Genomic DNA, 22,970 nt, shown 5'->3' on the forward strand with positions numbered 1-22,970 from the left:
TGCTTTCTGTTTTATAAACAAGCATACAAACAAAAAGCATATACCTTTAGAATGTTATTTCTCAACTGTACCATTCATCTAAATCATCTCATCCATACTTTTTTGTGTTGTGCAAGTTCCTCTGCACAGTTAGTGAGTATTCAGTAAATAGTTTGGTAGTTCCATAAGTAAGTAATTTCTGCTACATGCTGGTTCGCTGGATCTGAACACAGGATCCAAACCAAAAGCCTGTTGAAGTGATGACAGAATCTTTTCTATTATGGAGGATTTGCATCAAATAGGTGTTCTGGTTCAGTTTCTTTTGGGCCAAACCAAGCTTAAGTGCTCTAAGTCTGATCTAGATTGGGATCCAAAGGATGGACTAAAGAGGAACTTTCAGACTGCTCTACAGGCCTTGGTAACACGTTACCCATGGGATCTTAGACTAATCAAGTCTGTATTATGGTAGTGCCTTTAATGTGTAAAGAAGCATGATCTTTTGTAGAGAAATTACATTAGTGCATGAAAAAAGCCAACTAGAAAACACTTAGCAATGTATTTCCACATTTAAAATATTCCACTAACATGAATTATGTCTTTCAACATGCCCAGAAACCAGACAGAAATCTGGCTTTCATCGTAATCAGCACATACTGCTGCTAGCCTGGTAGAAAAACCCACCACCCCTACATTTTATCATCACCATGAGGAATCCCTCCAAGTTCTATACAGTGATGTACATCACTGCTTTCTGCTCCTGGGGAGGTCTACCTAATGGAAGCTGTGTGAACTGTGGTGATCTTGAGTCTAGTCAAGGAAAGAGCTGACCAGTGCTTTTTAGAGGATTTGATGCTACTTGCCGCTCCTAAGAGGCCTGTCCCACTGCTTCTTCTGAAGAGGCTGGAGAAGGCACAGCACTTTGCAGGCTATTAACCTTCTCCCAAGCGGGAGCAAAGAGGAGACAGTCTAGAACTTGGATCACCAATATGATAGTAAAGTGGGTTTCAGTGGCTAAACATAAGCACCTAGTGCCGTTTGAGATGTCCTAGGGTATCTGAGACACCCACCCGAGGCTGGTAGTTATGATGCAAGAGCTACAGGAGACCTGCACCCTTCTGGAGAAGCAGCTGAAAGCCAAAATGGTGGCCCAGGGCTTTTAAACAACAATACACACCTGCATTTATGCACCTGGATCCCACTCTACATTTTGTTAAACAATACTCTACTTTTTAACAGGAGCTGGGATATTTTGTGGATGAAGATAGGTCATGTGATGCTATTTACTGAACAGCTTTACTGCCAATGTTGAGACAGTTCCTGAATGGTAAAAGCAGGACCCTGTAAAGTGTCCTCATCTGAAATCTCACCAAGAAGCACCCCAGCCTCCCCTTCCCTTTACTCTGGCTTCCATGTAAACAAAATCCAGATGCAAGGCCCAGAAGGGACACGCAGCATCTCCCAACAGTTGCTCACTAGGGCTGACTGAAGATGCAGGACCCCAGGGATGAGCTGACATTTGCAAAAAAGAGTCATGTTGGTAGCAGTCAGTGGCAGCCTGGTAACAGAAACCTTGCCACCATGCTGCCAAGCCTCACTACCACAGGGACTCAGGAGCTGCTTTGCTTTCATCTCTGGTGCTGGCCAAAAGCAAAAGAGGTCAACCTATCAACCGAAATATTTTTAAATTGTGAAGGGGATCTGTGTACTGTCCTGGACACCGTCTAGAAAACCATAAGCTCCCCAAGGCCAGCCTACATCAACCTCCTGCATCATGCCATGCTTCCATTTGGGTCTCTAAAGCCACCAGGCCACTCTCTGCATGGTCAGCACACAGCATCACAAGACAGACAGTGCATAAGCAGGTCTGGTTTGGCTATGTGAAAACAGAAAGCTATTTTCAGTGTCCCAGGGTTTACTTAGAGAGGTCAGTGTCTCCCATGGGAAGCCTCACAGCTTGACAAAATACTGCTTTAAACCAGCCCAACCTCAAAGCCGCTCTACAACCAGGGAAACCCTTTTCCTGGAGGCAACGCAATTCAGCCTTCAGAAGAGCTCAGTGCTCAGCGCCTCCTGGGAAGAAGCTGCCAATTGCTCCACAAGTGTGAATAGAGGCTTTCGCAAAGTGGATTACTGTCCGCTAGGGAAATGAAGCATGTTTCCCTCCTCCCTGCCACCTTGCTGTTGCGCACTCGATGCCAGCCAGCATAGCCAATGCTGTAAACCCGGGTCTTACCTGCAAGGCTTCCAGGAACCTGAAAGAGCCAAGCCTGCGGCCACGGGGAACCAGACAGAAAGTGGCATTGTGCAGCATTTCACGGTAATCATACCTAACAAGGACAGGGGAGAAAAGAGAAAAATCAATTAGCAATGAGTCCTAGGGTAACTGTGCATGAAAATGCAAACAGCTACTGAGACACATCTGGATAAAATCATCTCTGACGAAGGGTGCTCACCACCGGGTTAACTAGCTCTGTGCGTGTGTGTGTGTTTATACGTGTGTTAGCCATCTCTCATGCTCCTTTTTGTTCATCCTAAGGAGCAGCCAATGTGGGAAAAAGTTGGGGAAAGCAGCAACAAAACTGACAATGCAAACAATAATTTTGCTTTGCAGTAACTGCTCTTTTCTGTATAAATAGGTGAGCACAAGAGCACAACAATAAAATTTCATTAAACATTTTCATACCCAAAGCGCTGTTATGGCAATTCTGTGAATCTGACTCCTATTCAGATTTAGTCAAAGTCACGCACAACTGTGTTCATTTTTGCCTGAGAGGTTTATAAAAAGCAACCAAATATTCAAATTATGTCATACAAATCTCCCCTTATCGATCCAGCATTAAAAGGGGGATGGGGGCTCACAACGTCTCACCCAGTGGCTGGTGTGATGTGCGGTGAGAGGAAGAGGGATAAACTGCTTTGGCAGCCAAATTTTGGCAATTAACCAGGTAGCAGCAATGACCCCTGCTCCTTTGAATTAAAACTTTAAGCTAGACACTCCTGGGGTTTTTCTGATGCCATCAATCACTTCAAAACCATTTATCGAAAACACGCATGCAACCCTAACAGTTTCAAGGCAGTTATTAGCTCATTAGCAGCTGGCGTACTCCCGAGGGCGAACCTGTGGACCTGGAAACGGACCTGGAAACAGCACCGACCTCACCGGCCGGCTCCCTTTGAGACAAAAGGATCAACATGAAATATCCCTTGCTTCTGAAGTTTCCTGGACTCTGGAGACAAATGTTCTTTTGACAATAACTTGTGACACTTAAATTTGCTAACGCTAATAATCTAATTTAATCATAGCTGACAGGTACAGCGAATTCTTTCATACATGTGTACATGCACATATGCATGTGTATGATTACATTTTGTATACAGTACCACATTTACAATCTCACACAGGCCAGACAGATGGGAGTAAGCCAGTTTTCAATTATAAGCGCCGTCTTTAGGCAGAGACATCTTGCAAAGGCCCATTTGCTTAAACAAGCGTGTATAGCTAATTTGCACAAGAAAAGGTCACTGTGAATGGATTAAGATTATCTCCACTGAGAGTAAAATAAAAACCCTCCTTGCATTAATTAAAACTACAAAACAGACTTCAGTGCAGGCTTCTTTAAAAACCAAGTCTCAACTTTAGTTAAATAAAACACACATATTCCATATGAGTAGCAACAATTTATTTTTCTCAGTGTGGAATACTGATTGGCAACAAAGTCCCAGCTCCACGATCAGCAGTGACACAGCACGTGGAGGGAAAATGTTCAGAAGCTGGAACACAGGGAAAAAATGGTTGCCATTTTTAAAGCATTCTTTTTTTCACATACTGAGAGGTCTAAGCCTTGTCGCTTTCTCTGCATATTGTATGACAGAAAACTTTAATAAATACCAGAAATAGAATACCCCGCAGGGCTAGAATACACTAGTCATAAGTCCCCCATCATTAGCTTGCTAAAAATGTTAAATCCTGTTAATATCCTGGAACGCACCAATATCCACAAAACGTCAATGGCAGAATCGGAACACAAAGAAAAAGCAGCGAATGAGGCCAGCGGAAGCGAGACCTCCATATGCCACTGACTTTTATATTGAGCATCTTTTCTTTCATATCTAATTTGCTGGTATTACAATAGTTTTTCAAAGGAGGAAAAAAAAGATTTTGTTTACCATTTCCCACCTGAAAATCAGTTAGCATCTCTCTCCCATTTGCGCTTTTTAAAGCTTAACCTGTGATTTATTGCTTAGCTCAGAAACAGCATGGTCCATGGTCATCAAGTAATTTATCTACATCATGAATACACATGCCTCATCCTAGCCTTGATGCATGGGCACAAAATTTCCACTCACTGCAGGGAGGACCCCCCAAATGTAACAAGAGCAAAACCAGAGTACAGCAATATGCATCAACAGCTTCAAGCTACAGCTAATGAATTGCACCAGAGATTCTTTTCATTAACAAATTTCATTGCAACTTCAACTAAAATGTTTTAAGGTGGCTCAACAGAATCTCTGAGAGCAGTGCTAAAGGAGTCATTTTGAATTTAATCCCCTGCAGCTAACACTCTGGGATTAATCATCTCTTTCTTTGAAATCCTTAAACACAATGTGCTAATTTTACTTCTGCTAGTTCCTGGGTAGTGCAGAAAGCAATGGGGGTACGCTGATTTAACCAAAAGAAAAAATATAGCCTAATACACTTAAATATGAATTTGGAAATGCATTTCACACAACCCCTGGAGACAGACACAAAGACAGAAATATCTCACCAGTTGCAAGCAGGTCTTTGAAACATGAAGGAGCATTTAGAGTGGAAATGCTTTATATGTACAAAATAATACTTTACACTAGTCTTTAGCAGAGATTGTTTCATGTTTTCTTCATATTACCATGCACCATTTGGAGAAGACACCAGCCACAAAAATGTTTGATGCTAAATTCACCTACAGCCCATCGATTGATTCTGCAGTGAACAAAATGCTTCAGGGTTGATCGCAGAGCAGAGCTAGAGGTGTTCGGCACAAATTCAGGAGCTGAACAGATATAAAACCAGCAATAAGAAGAATGATAAAAGTATGACTATATGCATGCGACCAACACTGAAACTGTGCCCAGCGGGAGCCCCGAGGCCCACACTGAGGACCTGATGGAGTGTGCTGCATGCACAGACTTCACGCTCTTCCCTATTCAACCTGGACCATTCTTGAGACACCCAGGAACAACTACTTTCCTCATTAGAGCAGAATACATTCAGCACTATTCTGTTATCTATTGCAAATACAGGTATTGCGCCAAATACTGGTTTGATTTCTTCATGCTCTTCATTGACTAATCTGAAGAAGACCTCTGGGAGGCAGCGAAGTATTATAACCCCACTCTCGGTGGAGGTGGCTGAAGTAACAGAGAAAATAGTCAAGTGCCTAAAAGAGGTTCTTCTAAATCTTCCTTTTCTTTTTCTGCCCTGGAAATGGGCAGATACATGTGTTTTCAGAACTATTTATTTCCATTAGCTAGTAAAATCTGAGGATCACAGTAAAATGTGCTTACGGTATATTCATTTGCATTCTGTGGTTTCTCCATGCCCAGAGCTCCCAGTTTGTGGGGCCTGAACTATCTGTGTATTCAGACATTTACATTTCACCCAGCTGTGGAGGTTGCTCGGAACCATTTACACCAGAGAACCTGGAGTGACAACAACCTTCCACAACCCACGACTGCAGCCGGAGAGGTTGCAGCACTTCCCTCTCCACGGCGCTAGGCGGGCAACATTCGCACTTGTGGGCAGTTCTTCCTTATTTGAGTTATTTAGGGGCAGCGTTCTTCCCAGCGCTTACTGTTGCTGTAGTATTGGCAGTTAATATTCCCAAGCATTTATTGCAGAAAAGCTTTGAAAGGAGTCTGCTGCTTTGCTCATGGGCATTTATTTGCCGAATGTTCCTGGTTTCGTCTTTTGAAGACTGCAGGGACGGTGGGGGAACTTGTTCATCGCTTTTATTCCAATATTCCTTCACGCCGCACATTCGCACAGAGGTAACTCTTCACTGCCAGTTTTAAGGATGGCTTGGCCTGGGCCTCAGCTGCATCAGTCAGACATGTTAAACCCCCAAATGCATATGCTTTTAAAATGACCGTTGAGGTTTGAAAACTAAAATAGCTACAGATTCAACCCAAAGCTCGTGTCCCTCTGTAAGGCTCAGCAGTATGTTTTATTAACTTTCAAGCTTCCCTCCATAATGATTAAGTGCACCATGTTTGCAGCTAATACCTTTTTAGGCAGCATAAACAAATAGCTCTATTTGTAATCAATTCTAATTTATTCACACTTTAATTGAAATATCCCCTCCCTGCTACCACCCATAGCTGAGAAAACATGTACGGCCCCATCTATCATGCAGGTGTAAACACTAAAATGCTGTGTGGGCAATTACCAGAAGAAATGCTGTTCAGCAAAATGCTCTTATGATTTTAACTCCTTGATCCAACACACTGCTTCTGTCAGTCCCCTTCTTTTCTTTTTCTTTTTTTATTTCTTTTTTTTTTGATGTGCCGACCTTGTCAATCAGCCCTGGGATTAGGCAGCTGCTTGGAATTCCTGGTCCTCCGTTATCCTACGGAGCGTGGGCCAGCTACGGAGGCTCTGCAGTGACTAATCAGCCATCCCGTGCATTCCTGCTTACAGCTTAGGCATTCCTCCAAGTCACTACACTCAAGAGATTATAAACTACCCTGAGAAACATTTTCACTACCAATTTTTTGTATAAATTATTTTTTTTTCCAACTTGCCATCCTCACAGTTATTGATTGAAAAGAGGTCTAAAAAAGAAGCCACACTGTTTTAGACTGGACCAGTATGTATGTCTAGCTACTTACGATCTTATCTTATCCAGATCTATACCACCTGTCATATAGGAATCATAAAGCAGTGTACACATTTTCTTACGTAATTCTCTGAACATTGGTAGAGGTTTTCATCATTATCTACGTTTCCCAGATGGAAAACCTGAGTTACAGATGACTGGTTGCTCGTCAAGTAGCTAGGCAGAACCTGGGAACCCTAAAACCAGCGACCTGACCTGCCTCCCATCCTCTCTGACAATACACTGCATACTGAGAAGCAGCCAAATGTTATCTCCATCAAAATTCAGATGGAAATATAGGAGCAGAACAAATAAGATGGGCTTAACCCAGCAGTATATATTTTAAGAGTGCCACACATAATCAATCTTTCGGAAGATGTTGGAGTTCATCTTTGGCAGGAAGTATCTGCACATACCACTGTGGATGTCAGATGGGACTAGAGCTGCTTTTTCTTTCCCAAGGCAAAAATTGCTCTGGCATGGAACCAAATGTCCAGGGCTGCTTCCCTGAATCTGCAAGCCCATGACCTCGCACTGCATCTTCCAAAAGTATTTGGATCAGTTCAAGTGCTACAACAAAGATATTAAACACACAATATATTGCAAGGCTAAATGGCAGAGTGTTTCCTATTTTTCCAGTATATTAAGTTTCAGCTATTAACCAATCAGCCAGCTTTCCATGTATGAATTCTTAAGGCAGATGGCTCTGAACTATTGCCTGGAGAGCCTGAAAAGAAACCCGTTCAGTCACACGGAGTGTCTCGTTGCTTGGTTTCCATTAAGGTATCCTGGCTTTTAAATAAACTGTCAAGTAAAACTTGGCACCAAAACCACCAAATGAGTAACTGTCTTTGTAGAAAACCTGACAGCTCAACAGTGCCTCGGACAGATAGCTGCGTAAGACCGAGCTCTACGGATTCACGCATCCTGCTTGGAAGGGTGCTGTCACCACAGACTACTTGTATTGGGATTTACGGCTCCGCAACGCTCTCGGCTGATCTTACTGCTAGCTAACAGGCTAGTGGTGGGCCGTTCATTTCCCTCCCTCTCTACAAGTGTTGCTTCTGGAATTAGAAAGTTTGGAGGTGCAAAAACATAATTGGAAAACTTTTTTTCCTGCTTAAAGGGCTAATTGATTTCACAGGTGTTTAATTATCATTTGCTGTGAGATAATACCTTGTAGTCCCATAAAAAATGGATTTAATTTTCGAGTGCTTGCAAAACCATTGCCAAAACCAAGTTAGAGCTAAGCTAGATAATTATTCTATAAATCAAACACACTGCCTCCTTTCTTTGAAATTTTTAATACTTGGCTATAATGATATCTGACGACCTTGAAACTAACATAAAAAGGATTTTCTTGCCAAGTGCTGAAAGGCAGCCATTGGAGTATTTCATTCAGCCTGGTTCATTAACGGCAAAGCAGCCAGCCATGCTGCCCTGCCTTCAGGTCCAAAAGATGCCAAGGTGCAAGTACAGTACAGTGTGTATGAAAAAAAAAAGTGTTCTTGGCACACAGCTAATGGCAGAGTACAGTTATGAGGATGAGCTGAATCTGAAAATGCTGCAAAATTCAAGGAAATGCTGTAAAATCCCTCTAGGCCTAGCATTGGAAATGAAACTTTGGAAACATTCAGCAGCTAATGTCAAGGTACAAATATTTTCTCCTTTCTGTGTAAAGAATTGTACCAGCATCTTCTTTTAGTTCAGAAGGGTAGGTCAGGAAAGAAAAAGAGGGGAAGTAGATTTTTCACTTTAGCAGACTGATAAAAAGATGAAGAGATAGTGGTAAAAGCCTTTTGTTACAGTTAAGATGGACAATAACCATTGACATCTAAATAATCTTTAAAGTTTTCTGTGGCATCATGGTTGTACTCCTAGGGAAAAAAAACCCTAGGCACCAGGACAAGCTGGGGGCTGACCTGCTGGAGAGCAGTTCTGCAGAGCTGGGAGTGCTGCTGGATGACAAGTTGACCATGAGCCAGCAATGTGCCCTTGTGGCCAAGAAGGCCAGTGGTCTCCTGGGGTGCATTGGGAAGAGTGTTGCCAGCAGGTCAAGGGAGGTGATCCTGCCCCTCTACTCAGCCCTGGGTAGGCCTCATCTTGAGTCCTACCTGGGTCCAGTCCTGGGCTCCCCAGTACAAGGGAGACATGGAGCTACAGGAGAGAGTCTAGCATAGGGCTACGAGGATGATCAGAGGTCTGGAGCATCTGCCCTATGAGGAACGGCTGCGAGAGCTGGGCCTGCTTAGCCTGGGGAAGAGAAGACCGAGGGGGGATCTTATCAATGTGTACAAGTACCAGAAGGCAGGGTGTCAAGGGGATGGGGACAAACTCTTTTCAGTTGTCCCGTGTGACAGGACAAGAGGCAATGGGCAGAAATTGAAGCACAGGAAGTTCTGCCTGAGCGTGAGGGGGAATTTCTTCCCTGTGAGAGTGACGGAGCCCTGGCACAGGTTGCCCAGAGAGGTTGTGGAGTCTCCTTCTCTGGAGATCTTCAAGGCCTGCCTGGATGCGACCCTGTCTAACATGTTCTAGGTGACCCTGCTGAGCAGGGAGGTTGGACTAGATGATTTCCAGAGGTCCCTTTCAACCTTACCGATTCTATGATTCTATGATTCTACTCTGTCTACTTACATATTATACACAGAGACGTTTGGTTACACAAGCCGTTAAGTCAATGTATGTTCTAAGAGATAAAATATGTTTCAATGATTTCTCAGCCCATGATATTTTGTCTAAATACACATGCAGCATGCCCTGTAAATCTATACGGCTCAGGCAAAGTAAGCACCATGTTTGGACTGCCAAAGACTAGCCATCTGGCTTATAGTGATAGAGGTTATACGACCTAGGAGTCTTATCCAGTAGCAAACATTTTCTCATCAACAAAATTTGTTTAAAGGTACTAGTTATTTAGCAAATGTGCCGGAGAGGGTTCATAGGTAGTGTATCGGAGGTAGAATTTGTAGATGTGCCTCTCCAAACAGTGTCACACCCCAGGTACAAGCAAGCTGCTACATCACTCGTGTAGTCCCTTCTCTAAAAGTAGCACTGGCTCTTATGCTTTGAAATCAGCTCTAAGAGCGCCCATCTCTCAGCAGTACTACCCCATCCCAGCAATGAGAAAACTCACAACAGGTCTGAATCAGAACAGTCCAAGAGAAAGTAAAAGCACTGCTAAGTTCCTCCAAGGAATGCAAATACAGCATCACAGGCTGTGAATTCAACACAGTCTAGTTTGGTGGGAAAGCTTTAAAGACACTGATAATTGTCTGCACTGATGCATGCACAAGGCCACACAAACACAGAGTAAGTGTAAGCTGCTAAATGGATCTAACTCCCCTACCACCCCCCTCTGAAGTGACCATACACTTCTGTGAATCCTCTTTGACAGAAATGTGCACACCTGGCACTAATCACCTAACAAGCTGCTTGAATCTTACAACTTAAAAGGTAAGACCAACCTGTTAAGATTATCTAGGAGTTCAAGGCATGCCCAGGTAGGCAGGTTCTCTCTAACAGAATTCTTTTAACAATAAATTATGCCCAATGCTTTGCATCATTATGGTGTCTCTACCTTGCCATTTTCTGGAGATCACAAAAGCCTTTTGAATATTTTAATATAAAGAACCTCAGCTTGTCGGCAAGAGAACAAAGCAGCATTTCCATTTTACTGATGGGGAAACTGCCACGGAGACCTGCTGAGCAGCCAAGCCAGGTGTACAATCAGGGAAGAGTTGTACATCTCCCATCTCTGAACTTTGGCTTCATCTCCTAAGCCATGTTCCCAGTACTTTGTATAGAAAAATACAGAATTAAGTCAAAAGTGATAGCTAATTCTTGATAGCATGTTCTGGCATTTCAATGGATAACTAATTCTTAAAATTGAGTAATCATATTCTTGCCTTCACAGAGTGACTTTGTTAGGCCTTTAATTTTCTTCTAGCAGCAGAGCAGTGTCAAATTTGCAGCCTAAGGAGGCCCTGCCTAGTCTCACTAACTAACCTCAAACACTCTAACAGTTCAGCTGTGAATGTCTTTGGAGTAACTTTCCACTGCAGAGTTGGTGTTCTTATTGATTTCTTCTCCAACTTAAAAGAGAAAAAAAAATCCTACTCCTGGAATTTTAGTTATTAAACCATCAGTTTGGATTAAAGACCCAAACAAAGAAAAATCCATACCGCATTTTCTGAACAAAGAAACACATTTTAGCTCATCTGCCACCTACTCTAATTTTGAGATTACAGGACATACCTGAAAGCCTCAGAGTACAGAGAAATAGAAGACTTATTGTGAGATCTCTCACCTGTCAACACCTGCAAGCTCTGAAGCCAATGATTCCCTGCTACCTGTCAGAAAAAAAGTCTCCAAATCTTTCTTAATTATTTTAAATAGCTCTTTATTGAAAACTGGAGGTAAAATAATTGCTAAAGAGGATCAGTTTTCTAGAGTTTCATGCTGCAATATCTGAGGTTACTGAATGCTTTAACTAAACTGGAAGGAGAAATGCCTGAACACACTGAATAGCCCTATGCGTTAAAATAGGGATAAAATCTGTATTTTATGGCCATTTAGGTCATGATCCAATAACTGGATCCACCAGTGTCTACTGCGCTCTGCTGTAAGGAGCACTGTCCTCTCTACTAAGCTGCCTCTAGGATTTGGGTTTCAGTAGGATACTAGAGAAACGAGAAAACACTGGAGGTCGAATTAGAAGGGGTTATCATTTCTATTAATGCTTTGAGTGTCTGGTTGAGCTCTTTACTGAATGGTTTAAAATAGTCCTTATGAAGCCTACTGTTTTCTGTTCAGCTGCATGGATTTTCCCATTACGGCTATCGAGCTCTTAAGTGACTTGTTGGCATCTTTAAGAAGTTATAGTTCTCTAGATGCAACATCTAAAAATGGAAAGCTAAGATGATGTGTAATGCTGGGCCTGATTACCCCAGAGTTCATTTCTGTGAATGACTAGATCTGTTTCAAAAAACAAAAGAAAAAAAAAGAGGAACTGCTGGGAGAGCCACGCACTGTCTAGCCTCGCTGACCCAAAACGTGACCATTCTTGGAAAAAAAATTAGTTTAGCACATCCATGGAACGTCTCTGAACGAAAGAGAGAAGTGATTTATCTGAACCTAATAAGAAGTCAGCTGTAGGAACATAACACATCGAGACACTTCAGTATTTCAGTTGTGTATTAGTTCTCATTCTCATGTGTTTCAAAGCACTTTCTATCCCCATTTTATAAATATGGCAAAGTGGCTTCAAAAATAGGACTAGGACACAAATTAGGTGTGGGGAGAAAAAGCATTAACTCTCCATGTTTTAACTACAGAGCTCTGAACTCGAGGGTGAAACGCCAGCTTGTTACCCTCCAGGCGGTGCTTCCCCTGACCGCTCAAATGGGGTTTACATAAACCCTCGGCAATGCCCAAATCCTGCTGCCACCGAAATTAACTCCTCCTGTTAGGCCTAGCTAAGTCCCTGAGAAAATCTCACCCTGCTATTTTCTTTCTGTAGCTGCTATTGACTTCAATCAGAATCAAAAATCAATGCATTTATTTATACACCTGGCGACTGCAGGCTTGGTTTCTACCATGAGCGTTTAGGGAAGAGTGACGGTGTTTGAAGAGGGAGGCAAAGTTCATCCAGGTCTTCTACTATTTATTTGGTTCACCCATACCCTCCGTACTCTGCTTTCGTTCCTAAAAGCAAAGAAGAGCTGGTCTGTTAAGGGAAGGACTGCGCTCCTCGGAGATTCACAGCTCAACCCTGGTCAAGCAAAGGCAGAAATTCTGTGCCCGGACCTGCAGACTCCTGCGCTGGCCAGCCGGGGAGAAGACAGGAGTAACACAGAGATTCGCACAGGGAACACAAATCACCACAAATACTGACTCTAGATTTTGAAGCCAGCTGCCAAGGGGTAGGAGCCCTCAACAGATTCCAAATGACAGACTTGCAAATCTGGCCAGTAATTCAGATTAAGATATTAAATAAAAGACTATAACAGCTACTTTTTTTCTGAACTTAATGAGGACTAACCGCTGCAATAAATGAGTGTAGAAGTGCTAACTGGAAAGGCAGGAAACTCAGAAAATTTATTTCCCATTGCAGTCAGCAGTGATTATTAAATAATTTTAAATTTTTTTGAGAGAGAAAAAACAGTAGAGAGCGGGAAGAAATACATAAATGCACAGATGCTTGTTTTTCACTGATACCTCCCATTCCTGTTCCCAGTTTTGGTAGCACAAAGGTAAATCAGACCATGCCAGGTGCAGTGTAGAAACCATGACTGTGTTTCAAAGAGCGCTCAGGGAAAATGCGATCTGTCACTCAGCAGATCTGCTCCTTCCATGTGCCAACTTATTTCTGCTGACCATAATAATATCAAAAGTTAAGTTTTCTGCTATTTGCTCTTCTCAGCAAAAAGGCAGCTAGAACAAGAGAACAGGCCCGTGGCATTTCTACATCACCAAGACCCTTTGGTGCCTGGCTCCCCTTTCCCTCTCGAGCCACAGCAAAAAAAAGTGAGCCCCCTGTAATTTAAATTAGGTTTAGAATTTGCATCTGGCTTTTATTAAGTTACTTACAGCTACTCATGACACCTTTTATAGGGTTGTTCATGCAACTCCAGTGGTTTTCATTTGACATTATGTCCTGTCAAGACAACTGTATTCAAGTCAACAGGGCTGGAGAGAGTCTTATCCACATTCCTCATGGTGACACATGAGCATTTTAGATCCTAGCCTGACTGTGCAAGACTGACACCTAAATACCCACATGCACAAGTCTGCGCGCGTGCATACACACACACATGCATACTCTTGCACTGTTTAAAAAGGAATCTCATCTGGAAATCCATGAGCTCTGTGTACACCCTCCTTCTTCATGAAAGGAGTACGTGAAAACTTCACATGTTATTTTTGCAGAATTACTTTTTCAAAATCAAGGCCTGTTTTGAAGGCAAAGTTGGAAGAACAACCGACCAAAACAAAACGAAATCCCCTTTCTGAGGGAAAGCTCTTCTTGGGAATGAAAAGCAAGTCTTTTGAAAACCCATCTGCCTATGTGAGCACCAAACACCATCTAACCCAGACAACAGCGCGATACGGAGAGCTGCTTCTCATTCTGACTGCTGAGTCCCAGGGAAACCACACACCTGCAGCTGGTGAATGCCTCAATGCTCACATCTGCATCCCGGAGGCATCGCTGCAGTGTCAGGCACCTGAGCTATGTCGGGACGGATCCCAAGGGGTCCGGACAGCGGTTCTCATCGCCCATCGACGCCCAGCACTCAGCACGGCATCATCCGCTTTGCTTTTTTAGCACTTCTGCGCTGCCGGGCAGCGTGTGCTGGAACATGCGATGTCTCTTTGAGAGCTAATACATTATTTACATAAACTATTTGGGCAGAGCAGCATGGATAGGAAACATCTATCAACAAAAGGGCCAGTTTGTCGTTTAAAAATAATTACGTTTCTTTAGAGAAACCAACAAATTCATTGTTCTCAGATCATTTACTAGACTGTGCGGACATGAAAGAACTCCCTCTTTCAGAGGAAGCATTCTCTGCCCCAAACAGAGCTTTAATCATGAGAAACTGGACACCTCAGCAAGGAAATCTCAAGCTGACAGGTCTGGTAGCCAGAACCCTGACAGGAAGCAAAGAGGTTAAGCAAGGAGAAGCAAGGAGATTAAGCAGATCTTGGCACTTTTTCTTGTGAGCTGCCAGCCACCGAAACATGCTGAATAAACCATCAGGTTCTAGAGAGAGGGCTCCCAGGTGTCCTCCCAGGTGCGCTTACACCTTGGAGCAGCTCTGCCAGCCCGGCCTCAGCCGGACTCATGGGGACAGCAGGGCACAGCACAGGTCTGCGTTATCAGGGTTTTTGGAACGTGCTCACGCAGCACAGAGGCCTTTCACAAACAGTTAAAGAGACTATAAAACCCTGGAAAGCAAATTCCACGGTAATGCTTAGCATCTGAAACAGGACTTTTTTCCTTAGAAAGCAGCAATTCTGAAAAGGGTTATAAGGGTGCAGTGGATGAGCAACTCAAGGCTGTTACGGAGGGGTGGACGAATCCTTAGCCATATTCACCATGGAGTGCAAACAGAGAAGAAATTTTGCCTATGTATCCACAACTGGTGAGATAGATACTAGGATACATTCAATGCTAAAAATCCTAAAATTTCAGAAAGATGCTGAATAACTGAATACAAAGAAAAGGGACAGAAAAGTTACAGAAAAGGAACTGGAGTAAATGCTCTACTGGGAGAGACTTAAAGACCCCAGTCTGTTTAGCTTATCAGAGAAAAGAGTAAGAAGAGACTTGATTACAGCACATAAGTATCTCTACGGGGAGTCAAAAAAAGAGGGAGTTGAGAGTACTTTAACCTACTGAAAAAGGGCATAACGAGAATCAAAAGTGGAAGTTAAAGCCAAACAACTATCAATGGAAACCTGTACGAAATTCTCAGCATTGAAGGTGTTTTAACCATTGAAACAAACTGCCACGAGATGGTAGCTTCTCCGTTAAGTGATCTCTTCAAATCAAAAGCGAATGCTTTTGTGGAGGAGATGTTATAATTCAACCCAATTTACTGGACTCAATACAGGGTAAACTGGGTGACACAGAATGGGCTGCAATATGCAGCAGATCAGACAAAGTAATCTGACAGTCCATCTGGCCTGCCATTTCCTATAAAAGCTTCCCGTATCTGTCCGTTTTCTGACTGTCAAGAGCACAAAACCACCACCTCCCACATTTTAGCATGCAAACTTCATCATATTAGATTATTATTGAAACGTGCGGGGACATTAAAAGGGACAGCATCTTCTGATAAGCAGCTCCCCGTGCTACTTAGACAGCTCTGCTAGAGCAACAACAGCCCATTCTGTAAGACTAAACAAGAAGAGACTACATTCAATAACAGATAACCTTTAGCATTTTTGCCACTATAAATCCACACACTGAACTTAATCAAGAATGAATTATCTGACAAACAGGACAGGTTAAAAACTAGCTATTTTTATATAGAAAACGGTATTATATTTCTATAGATATCAATCGGTTTCATTCCTGTAAAACTCTTTATGGGACTTTTTCACGGGGATTATCATCAGGATCAAACTATCAAATGAAAAGGTGCACTCCTTCATTATCATTACAGTAAAACTAAAAGTGCTGTCCATAAATTCACAGGGCAGGAGGAGGAAAAAAAAAACACAAAAAAAACCCCAAAGATTGTGCCAGGTGACAATTTTTAAATGGTTAATTTTTAATGGATTAATGAAATCCTCCTGAGTTCATCCACAGACAGCAGTTCAGGGACCTGCAAAGTCATTCTGATGATCAGATTTTCCTTACGCAGAATACTTTGCTTTCTTTCCCCTATATCTTTCAAAGGTTTATGATCTCTGTCTAGTAATGCAGCCAGTTCTTCTACTAAAATTTTCTAAGCCCTTTGTAATTTACTGGGGAACAGTGGCATTTATTATCTTCTGCAGTGAGAAGTTCTGCTAAAACTATTTTCTCATCATATATTAATATTCTGGTACGGTAGGCTTGCAGGAAAAGAGAAAGAGGTTTAAAGAAAGATTCTTTAAAAGAAAAGAAGGTTTAAAGAAAGATTCTTGCCTGTTTTAACATCATCCTGTCTACCTTGCATTCAAAGGGGCGGAAGGTCTAAGCCCTTCAGCCACACATCACAAATACAGTTATCTTGTTCTATACCTTCCTCTCTTTCAGGGTTTCTCGCTCTGTTGAGTAAATAAAGCCCTGGCGGAGAACCAAGCGGCCGTAGAGCCGGGCGGTTCGCCTCTTCCCCACCCCTCGGCATCGCGAGCCGGCTGTGGTTTCCGCAGGTGTCTCCCAGCTGCGCTCCGGCAGAGGCGACGGCAGGCAGCGAGCGTGCCCTGAGGTTTCACCCTCTCGCACGGCATCTCTTACCTCCTCTTCTCTTTCCAGCCGCGCAGGCTTGGCGCGTTTCAGCAGTGACCTTTTCCGCGGAAGGTGGGTAGGATGCCATAATCGCTGTGTCAGCACATTCCCCAAGAAATTTATGAGAGAGCTCTCAGCTCCAGCTTTGCCAGGAATTTGGGAAAAAATTAAGCCTTTAAAGTGACACATGACCTTGCTGCCTGTCCCAGTGCTGCCACAAATGTCAAAACTCTCAGCAAACACAGCCTGAATGAGAGATTCGACAAGAGCCCTGTAGAGAAGTTAGGGCAGATGGGTGATGGTGTTAACCCTTCATTCTGTGAATCTCACCACAGCCAGTAATTTTTAGGTCTCTCCTCAACCCCCAAACTCCTGACAAACGTGCAGATTCATTTTACCTAAAGACGCCAGTACACAAATAGTTACCGAACAGTTTCTGAATCACCGTGCGATTGCAGTGCTACAGGGAAATGTCCATGTACATCCTCTGGAGCTGCTCATATTTATCACAGCTGAAAACCAGCAGTCTCTTAGCCTGGAGCGTTAATGCACCTACGCTCTTATTTATCTGCAGGAATCTAACTAATCTGCACATTAAATGTGCGAGGGAGCACGGCGAAGGTTTGCAAGCGAGGACACTATTGTCCTCAGCGTCCCAGGTGCGGCTTCCCGCATAAGACAAAACAGATCCGGCTAAAAGCTGTTACCTGCCGCATCCAATTTAATTTCCAGGCAGTGGAGAACTCCATAATCCCTGCTGTACAGAAAAGGAAATAAGTGCTGGGGTCGGAAAGGAGCCGGCTGGGGAGAGGGCCAGATGCTGCGTGGGAACAGGAGTGGCAAGTGGTAGGCAGCAGCCAGGAAGCTGGCTGAAAAGGAAAACCCGGGCTATTCGGTCACCTGGGACTGAGAGGCCAAGAGGCCAGCACAGACATACCCTTGGGCTGGCAGGGACCAGCAGTTGCCCCAGCCACCAAGGACACCAGCCTGCAGGCAGGGATGTACCATGCCAGGCTCTTTCCTTCATTCTCTTAAACTGAGCTGCCTGCCAGGGCCAGGTTAGAAACTCACAGCTCACCATCTAGTGCCTCAGAATCGCTCTGCTCCATTTTTTGCACCTCCCAGTTAGTTTGCAATAGCTCTGCTAAAAGCCATCTTCTGTTCCTGAAAGCACATGCATGCCCTTGGGTCCAAGGACGGACAACACCTCCAGCACTTGTCTCCACATGCACGAAATTCAGCATTCGTGCTCAGACAGCTAGGCGGACTGTCCCGACGCTTCATCCCCAGGGACACTATATATCCTCTCTAACTTCAGCCCCCAAGCTCAAGGCTACCAAATTGGAAAAATTGGGCAATAGTTTTCACACATCGACAGCAACAAGGTTGTTTCATTGCTATATCTATACTGTTTATAAAAACGCATGAAGGTCAAACAGAGAATGTTATCGAAAGCTCTTCCCAGCAGCATTGGGCTTTTGGTGCCGAGGAGAGGTTACGCGAGCAGGAAAAATACTTCTGCCTCTGACGTCCACGTCCTGACCCCAAACAACCAGCACAAGGCGAGTTTTGAGCTTAGCCCAAGGATTGTTTGTAAAATGACCGATGACGCACGTAAATGGGCTCTTGTTTGTCTTACTGTGCACGGCAAATATTGTTTTTAATGATGAGATTCTGCCAAATGGCTCTAAACACACCCAAAATGGAATCCCAGAAATAATGTTGCAAAGTAAAGCAACATGATCACCAGCAGTCTTGCAGGAGGGACTGATCAATCAGGCTTCTAATTTTGGCTTAGCCTGCAGGATTATTTTCATTGGGGTAAAAAATAGATGTGAATAATGTCACCTACCCACCTCTGCTGCTTTTAAGATCAGTCAGGATTGCAATGAGTTGTTGCACTGCTTTTAAGCTGAAAATCCTTCCCTACACAGCTTTTGGAGCAATTTAATTCTTAAATTCCCTCGCTTTCCAAACAAGATTTAATCAGAGTTTGTTTTTAAAGGGCTCTAAGTTAATAACGAATACACAAGCCCTAGTTTTGGTAGCAGAATCTCTAATTACTTTCAGTAATCAATAGTTGGTTGCTTCTGTATGACTGCTCCATGTCCCAAAAACAAGCAAAAATAACTCAGCCCTTCCAAAAATTAGGTGCGAAAGGCTTGTAAGAGGAAGGTAAGTAAGTTATGTTTCCAATTCGAGCCCTTTTTTTGCGATCAGGTGGATGATGATGGCCAGATTCTGCTCTCAGTTACTCTGGTGTGAATCTCAGTGGAGTTGCTCTGGATTGACACCGATGTAGCCGAGAGAAAAACCTGCCCCGTCAGTTTTCCTTCTTCGATGACCATTCTTCTAAATCTTGGGATCCATCTGAGATAGGCTTCTTGGTTGCCAGGCTTCACCAAGCCAGCTGGCATCTCTCTGCTGATCTGGAAGTGTTTAGCTCAAAGTATTTCCATATGGCTTCATGGACACTTCTAGTTGTCAAGAAAAGAGAAACTCAAGAGCTACCCTGCCTGTTCTGAGTGCAGTCATTTGACTAACAGGTCCAAATGGCTTTGCCTATGTCCCAGAAAAAAAAAATCAGCAGCACCACAGAAAGCAGACTCTAATGTTCTTCTGCACTGAAAACTGAGGGTTTTTTAATCTTTGGCAATTGCAGAAGGCTGTTTTTTACAAAACTGAGTGATAAAATCCTGCAAGAAACACTCATCCCCAAACTATCTGTGTGGCTTTTGCACACATCTGTTTCTCTCCTGTCCTCAAGAGATGTCTAAAATCTAATTAACCAATTAATTTGCAAATATATTCTAATTTATTCAAGGCAGATTTTCTTAGTGTTAAATTATCTGACAGCGAACCATACGCTGTACACAGGAACAGGACTTCATTAAAATACCAAAGGTTACACAAATGGAATAAAAATTATATTTGTACTACAGTCAGCACATACTTATATCCCCTAATGAGAAAATGTGTTTGTATTTCACTATTTCTAATTTGTTTTTGCATGTTTGGTGTAAACCTGTGGTTAATACATTCGCAATACCAAACTACTACACCTAGTATGGAAACACGAATATGTTTCCAAGAGGTCTCCACTTCTACTTAACTTGCAAAAGAAATGAAATTTATAAATAAACCACAATCAGTGCCATCAAAACGCTTCTCTCAGCCCCAGCAATGGCACAGTTCATTCTGCAGGGAGAGGGCAGCAATACCATTTGCAAGCCCAGCTCTCCTCAGGGCCTCCTGCAGCAGGTACCCATGTTTATGAGGAAATCTCAAGCTATAATTGACAGCACTCATGCAAAACGAGTCGAAAGGAAAAAGCTGACATGTTGGTCTTGATTGCTGCACTGAAATGTTATTTTTCCCCCAACTTGATAGCTGTATGGGTACAAAATACAACAGCTGGCTCCAATTCTGCCGGCTACCAGAGAGATTGTACGGTTTACCCCACGGCATCAGTTGCAGCTCCATTCAACCTTTATGAAAACACGAGAGAGGTGCTCGGTATTTAGCAAAAAAAACCCAACAACACCCAACTCTCCCTAAAAAAACTTTTCCCTCTGTAATTACTAAGTATTTTTTTATATAGTATTACCACAAAAAAAAGTATTTTGTCTGAATAGATTTAGGCAGAGAATTACCTCTTGAAGAGATTAGTATCACTTATTTCCTTTGCCTGACAAGTAATTTAGTATTTTTACTAGTTTATTATAGTACAGTTGCACTGTGGTCAGTCAAGACCAAGTAACCACCCTTCAGGTGCAGGCACACCTGAGGAAGGGACTGTTTCCGTATTGAAAGATGTCTTAAGAAAATCTCTAAAAGGCAAAGAACTGAGGGACTTCTCCTGTATTTCACAACAGATCGGCAGCTGAGCTACAAACGGAGGCCAGACGTCTCAAACTGCGGCCCGGCACTACAAACCCTGGGCTGTTGAGATGCATCCAAGCCTGTTTTCATGCCACCAGGACTACGCTCCTGATTTACTCAACAGAGCGAGAAGAGTTTGCAGGGAATCTCTCCCGTGTTTGTAGGAGTCCTTCACACAGAAAAAACAACAATAAAAAGAACTGAAACAAAGTTGTCAGCGGGGTGGGGAGCAGATACAGGATCTGAAATTGATTTTAATTCATTTTTAAATCTCTCTCATTTCAGCTGTATGTGAAACATGCAGAAAGCAAATGCTTAGTTACAAGGTCAGAGCCACACGGGGTGGCTTTGGCAAGCAGGTGAACTGTTTGAGTTTGTTATCACAGCTCATTACAACAGCAGGACCTGTCCACGTGGCTACAGAGTTGACATGGCTGTTTATTCACTCCAAAAGCATTTAAATTTATTTATTTTTACTCATATCCAAAACAAAGATTTAAGCAGGGTGCCTATTTGCTGGCTGCACCGGTCACTGACAGAGTGACCTAAAACCACTTAGGACTGAAAAAAAAGCTCTTGCCATTTCACGAGTAAATCACAAAAACACCATCATAAATGAGCTATTCTGTTTCCAGCCTTTGACTTGAAATCCTGACCATTTTATCTCCCAATGACCTAACTCTGAAACGCAGACGGTCCCACGCCAGAGGCTCCCTAAGCGGGGGTTGAGGAGGGGAGCACCGGGTTCAGGCTGGCTGTCTTGATCTGCGGGGGCAACCTTGCTGCCAGATACAGAATCGACAAAATATTCGAAAGTCATTCCCACTCCTAAACCATCTTTCCATCCCAGATCTGCGGTTAACACTTTTGAATCCTTCAATAACAACAGGAGATCTTTTCCCCTCTCCCACTTACAATTTTTCTTATCTTAAAATTTGTACATATTTACATACTTGCCTAAAATGTAACACTGTAAAACTAACCAACTAGACAAGTCTCTGGTTTGGGTATTAATAACCTGCTGATGCATCCATCATCACCTATAAATGAAGATAACCCCCTGCAAAAATTCTGAAACTTAGAAAAGGTCTCTGATCAAAACTGGCTCCTGTTTTAGTGACAGCTTAAGCTATTAAAAATATACTCGGCATCATCTGCCTTAATGTCAGCCACAGTAAATTACTGTCCTGATACCGAGGATCCCAGAAGGAAAGCATAATTTCTTCTCCATTTTTCATTTAAGTTAAATGACGCCTCTTTCTTTGCTCACGCAGAGTCTACCACTCACAATGCATTTCATATGCCTACTCGTTTTGGCTCTCCTCTGAAATGGCATTATATGCTCTCAGATCTTCCTGACAAGCTTTAGCTTAGTTAAGACTCGCTCAATATTTTCTTTTTAGCTTTGGGGGAGGAAAATAAGGTGGGAGAAAGTCTGAAATTGTCACAGCACCAAAGGGCATTGCCTATAATCATGCAGCCATGTTTTAAAGCTAACTGACAGCCTGTAATTGAATTGCCTGGGGTTGCCTAAGGTTTATTTACTGAGTTCAGACATACAGTATACACACTGAAAAAACACAGGTCTTTACTTATTCATATGAAAAGCAGGAGGGAGTCACCAATTCTGCAAGTACCTCGGTACTGAGGAACTGTCTACAAGCGTTGCAGCTCTTGGGGCAGCTTCAGTGGAGCAACAGAAAAGCACCGTCTTGTCTAGAGGAAGGGAAGACACACACGACTCAGGATTTCCCGGCTGGGAAGAGAGGACAGAGCTCACACACAAAACTGCTGAAGCCCCTCGAGACGACAGCTTCAAAAGACAGAGGGGGCAGAGCCATTTCTCAAGCCCTTGCCGCGACACCCTTCCCATCCGGCCCCTGATTCCTGTGGTTAGACAGCCACTGGGAAGCGTGCACAGTTTCTTCTTGTGCCCGTACAATGTTTAGCACACTTACCCGTATCACCAGATTAGAAACGAATAGCAGTGATAAAGCGTTTGTAGTACAGACGAGGGGGAAGGCACAAGCCTCCCCACTCTTGCCTTGATAAGGGCAAGGCCATGCTAGGAGTACAAAAATGTTCAAGCTGACACTGGATAAACTAATCCTGTTATGACAGCACTGGGAAGGCACAAGACTACGGCATTCACACCAACCCAGGCTTAGTACAAATGTGTTTGCAACAGCCTCCCCACCGTAATGGATGAATGAATACACACGGGGGAAGCGAAGGACTGCCAACGCCTTCGCTGCTGGGAGCTGCTGCACCAGCCTTGACCCTAGCCTCTCTGTTAGGGCAATCGGGAACAC

General features: G+C 43.3%; 1 protein-coding gene across 1 annotated transcript in view; it reads right to left on the reverse strand.

Annotated features, from left to right (window-relative positions):
• EXT1 (exostosin glycosyltransferase 1) overlaps positions 1–22,970 on the reverse strand; it is a 187,031-nt gene that overhangs the window by 23,818 nt on the left and 140,243 nt on the right. Inside the window, exon 2 of the mRNA XM_062570565.1 lies at positions 2,213–2,306. Within this exon, the coding sequence (XP_062426549.1) occupies positions 2,213–2,306 (94 nt within the window). The remainder of the gene's footprint in view (positions 1–2,212; positions 2,307–22,970) is intronic.

The sequence above is a fragment of the Rhea pennata genome, chromosome 2 (genome assembly GCF_028389875.1).
Source record: "Rhea pennata isolate bPtePen1 chromosome 2, bPtePen1.pri, whole genome shotgun sequence".
NCBI classification, from domain to species: domain Eukaryota; kingdom Metazoa; phylum Chordata; class Aves; order Rheiformes; family Rheidae; genus Rhea; species Rhea pennata.